Raw genomic sequence first — 4,223 nt, 5'->3', positions numbered from 1 at the left:
GTCCAGACCACACAAGGCAGCATCATCCACCTGCTCTCAGCCAAACATCCTCCTGACCAGGCTCCCTGACTGGGTCCATCTGCCCGCCCACCACAATGGCAGGAGGGAGAAACCGTGGCTACTCTGCTCTCTGCTTCTCAGCACTTTCCACTAATCCTGATCTGAAGGTGACCGCTAACAATACTTACTCACAAACTGCCTAGCTGAGCCTCAAACAAGCCACAACAACCTGCACAGGGTGGGAACTGTCCGTTATGGTCATGCTCCACACAATGACACTTCAGTCACTGATGGGCAGCACATGTTACGGTGATGCCGGAAGATGGTATCGGAGCTACTGTTGGAGGCAGCTAAATTAGATAAGAGTATTATAGGCAGTCAGATGGGGCCAGGCCCTCAAGGAGACAAAACGGAAGACAACTCTGGAAGAGACAGACCCTCCTGTTGTGGGCCAGACCTCAAGACTAAAGAGTAAACAAATGCAGCCACACACTTCCCTAGGGATGGGCATCAGGGTTGATATTCTAAATAAGTATCAATCACCTTGAAAGAGCCAGAAAGAGTCACTAACCCAACCCCCAACAGGAAGAGGCCCTGTTCTGTATTCATGCCTGCTTGCTGCGTGACTCACTTCCCCATTGACCCCAATTTAATCAATTTCACATGAACGACTGTACTTGTAACCTTATTGGCTGACCACAGTTTTGCCCACCTCATGTGCTGCCAGTTCTCATATTTTCCACCTTAGACTCGCCTTACCTCATGGTTTTGCTGTACAAAAATCCCTAGAAACAGCAGATTCCAGGGCAACCAGCTCGGGTCCCCCTTCCGTCCTCTTCTTGGACAGGAGCTTTCTTTCCTCCAGTAAGTATATTGTGCTCTTAACCTCCGTTGTTCTTAAAATTCATCCTTCAGTTTTTGAGAACACTAACTTGTCCAGGTATCTTTCAGGTTGGGAGTTTTATTCCCCCATATCGTTATCACTTGGTGACGTCATAAGCATCCCAATATCACAGCACAATGTTACTCACATGTCGGTGAGGATGCCGGTGTAAATAAGCCTCCTGGTCTGCCAGCCACATAACTGCATACACCACACAGTACTTGATAACAAACCACTATGTTACTTACGGATTTATGCATTTAGCATACTATCCTTTTCCAATCATTAGAGCGTACCTCATGTACTTATGTATAAAATGTTTCCTGTAAGACATCTGTAACGCCATGTCATGTGTGCAGCCGCCTCCTACATCTGGTGCTGCCTAGAGAGGCCTCGTTGTGACTGACTCAGACCACGAAGGTCGCGGAAAGTACACTGGGATGTTTGTGCAAGGAAGAAATAGCCTAGTGGCACAGTTCCCAGAATATATCCCCCTCATTATGTGACGCAAGGCGGTACTTTGGAAGATTGGGTAAGGGGGACAAGATAAACACGAAGAAATAACTTAGCCCCGGTTTTGGGCAAGGCCATTTCTGCTGTAGTCAATGTCATATTGATACTCAAGTGGACTCGGCAATTAAGCTTGAAACCTCATGGGCATGAAGAAACATTCAAAACCAGACAGTTTCTGGGCAGCTCTGAATTCCCTGCCATGGGGCCATTCTCCCTGGTATATCACAGGCCAGGAACCACAGGACTCTGGCATGCTCTTGCATTGTGAAAGGCAGGCAGCTTAAGGCAAGAAAGACCCACAGGACTAGGGCGGAGCAGGATGTGGGGCTGGCAGACACACGAGGGGCTATGGTGAGTTCCAGCAGTGGGTGTGCCCGCCCAGTAACTATTAACACCACTCTAGTCCTAAAAGGTAGAATGCAGGGTCCCACCATCCAGGGAGGGAGGAGAAAGCACCTCGCTCCAATCAGCTGTATCCAGAGTTCTGTGTGTGCTATATGGGCGGGGCTGCCCAAAGGGCTAGATGGCCAAGGCCTCTGCAGTGCATCTGACCTACCCTGACCCTACACCCCTCAGCCAGCGAGTCCATCCAGTGAGGCCCCAACCTCAGCACGCACCTTCTTAATGAACTCTGGGACGATTTTTTGGTCCGGCGGTTGTTCCAAGGAAGAGGAGCAATCTAATTCCAAGACATAGCCTTCGCTGTGAGGATCCGTTTTCGGAGATCTGAAGATAAAGACACAAAGAATGAGATTTTGGGCAGTATTTTTAAATGTATTTTTTTGCTGAGCACCAGTGAGACCCCAAATTCTTTCCTGAAGTAGCTACCAAAAATAACACTGCTGAAAAATAACTTATGGTCAACAACTCAAAGAATATGTAGAGTTATATGCCACAGAAAGACCTCCAAGACATAAGGCCAAGTACAACATCACTGCAGGATGCAGATTCAGTGTAATATGGCTTACAAAGTAGACTTTACATATATATATATAGATAGATAGAAGGAGAGAGAGAGAGAGAGAGAGAGAGAGAGAGAGAGAGAGAGAGAGAGATTAGGCACACAGACACACCAGGAACATCCATAGCCTTGGCCTGTAGATGCAGGCACAGGAAAAGACCTAGTAAGACACACCAAGCCACAAGAGCAGCAACATTAGCCATTACCTCTACCTTTCCATTTATAATGAAGAGAATAGATTCACACATCACTTAGAAAATTAAAATCAATCTCTAAAAGATACTAAAAGTGTCAAACCCCTTTAGGCTGGCCCCCACGCTCCCACAGTGCAGACCTGCTGCAATACAGCGCACAGGACAAAAGTGCCAGCAGGGGGGCCAGAGGCCACGTGGTCACCAGCAGAAGCCCTACCCTTTTCTGTCTCCTTTTTGTGGGATTTCCTTATGATGCTCCAAGGGTCTGGGGAACTCCTGGAAGCCACGTAGGTGTTGGAAGTTGAAGAGAAATCTCTGGCCCAGGAGCAGGCTTTAGCAACAAGCAATGCATGGACAGGCCAAGAGAATGTGGTGTCTCTCCTCAGGTAGTGAGGCCAGGGTTCTAGCATGCCGCCCAGGTCTCGGACCACACAGCAGCCACACTGCACCAGCTGAGGAGTGAGAAGGGCCTTCCTGTCTCTGCTAGAGCAAACAGGCTAGAAAATCCTTACAGTGGTCACTTCCACCCCTCCTGAGATACACCCATCTATCAGTTTCCACACACGTATTTGTTATATTTTAAAAATGAATTTCTAAGATTCTTCTGTAGCTTTAAAAGTAATTTATCCTACCATTAACCATCTGGGTATGATTTACATGAAATTTAAAAGTGAAAAAAAAAGAGAAAGAGAGAGAGGGTTTGGTTTTCCCCAGGTGTGCAACTACGATTCAGTCAGGAAACTTCGACAGTTGATTTTTATTTTCGCTTCTAACCTATCCCTCCCAGGGTAGGGTAATGAGGCGCATACATTTCGAATGTAAAAGAAGATGCTGATTTCTAACAAGTTGTATCAGCCACTTTCCTGTCACTGGGGGGAAAACAAATACCCAACACCTGCAACTTCAAGGAGGAGAGGTTTATTTGGTTCACGGTTTCAGGGGCTTTAGTCCAAGGCTAAAACAGCATGGTTAAAGGGCATGACAGGAAGGTGGTGCCATCTATGGCAGTCAGGAAGCAGAGAGGAAGGGAGAAGCTGGGACAACAATACACCCCCCAGGGACACACCCTCTTTACTCCTCTTCTGATCAGGCCCCGCCCCCTAATAATTAAGCTTTGAACTCATGGGTGAATTAATCCACTATATGCCTCTATGGTCCAATCACCTTCCAAAAGCCCCACCTCCAAACACGGAGACGTGAGGGGATATTCTAGGCCTGACCCATTACAGGGGTCCACCTAAAATAGTTCTAGCACAATCAACCAATTCTGAACTCTACTTTTCTTGTCTTAATGATTGGCCAGAGACTAAGCGTAAGTTCTCATATCTCTCCCTAAGAAGAATTTAAAAAGAAGGTTCTAGACTTCTGAAAATGAAGATCTGTCCAAGACATATTCCGGAGTGTATTATGTGAGGTCTCAGATGACAAAGAACAGAGTGGGGCAGGGGGATTCTAAAATGTAAAATTCCAACTGCTATGTCACATGGTGAATAACGTCAGACTGTGTAAGGTTATTTATAAATATCCACTGAGATTTTAAATAAATAGTTTGGAAACTTGCAATTATTTAAAGGAAGTCGGGGGCCTGGCCCTAGCTCAGGCCTTTAAGTGGCTGCTTCCACAAAGCTGTCAGCCTCAGGTTGCTGGAGTTCGAACCTCACACCTCTCCAGC

At 46.7% G+C, this 4,223-nt stretch overlaps 1 protein-coding gene across 3 annotated transcripts in view; it reads right to left on the bottom strand.

Annotated features, from left to right (window-relative positions):
- Positions 1-4,223, bottom strand: part of Rftn1 (raftlin, lipid raft linker 1) — a 286,679-nt gene that overhangs the window by 94,804 nt on the left and 187,652 nt on the right. For all 3 annotated transcript variants that reach the window (XM_004631675.2, XM_023715761.1, XM_023715760.1), the window contains one exon: positions 2,014-2,122. In XM_004631675.2, the coding sequence (XP_004631732.1) occupies positions 2,014-2,122 (109 nt within the window). The remainder of the gene's footprint in view (positions 1-2,013; positions 2,123-4,223) is intronic.

This window comes from Octodon degus, unplaced genomic scaffold (assembly GCF_000260255.1).
Source record: "Octodon degus isolate 3935 unplaced genomic scaffold, OctDeg1.0 scaffold00043, whole genome shotgun sequence".
NCBI lineage: Eukaryota > Metazoa > Chordata > Mammalia > Rodentia > Octodontidae > Octodon > Octodon degus.
Note: the sequence above shows the minus strand (reverse complement) of the source record. Positions and strands in the feature narration are given on the sequence as shown.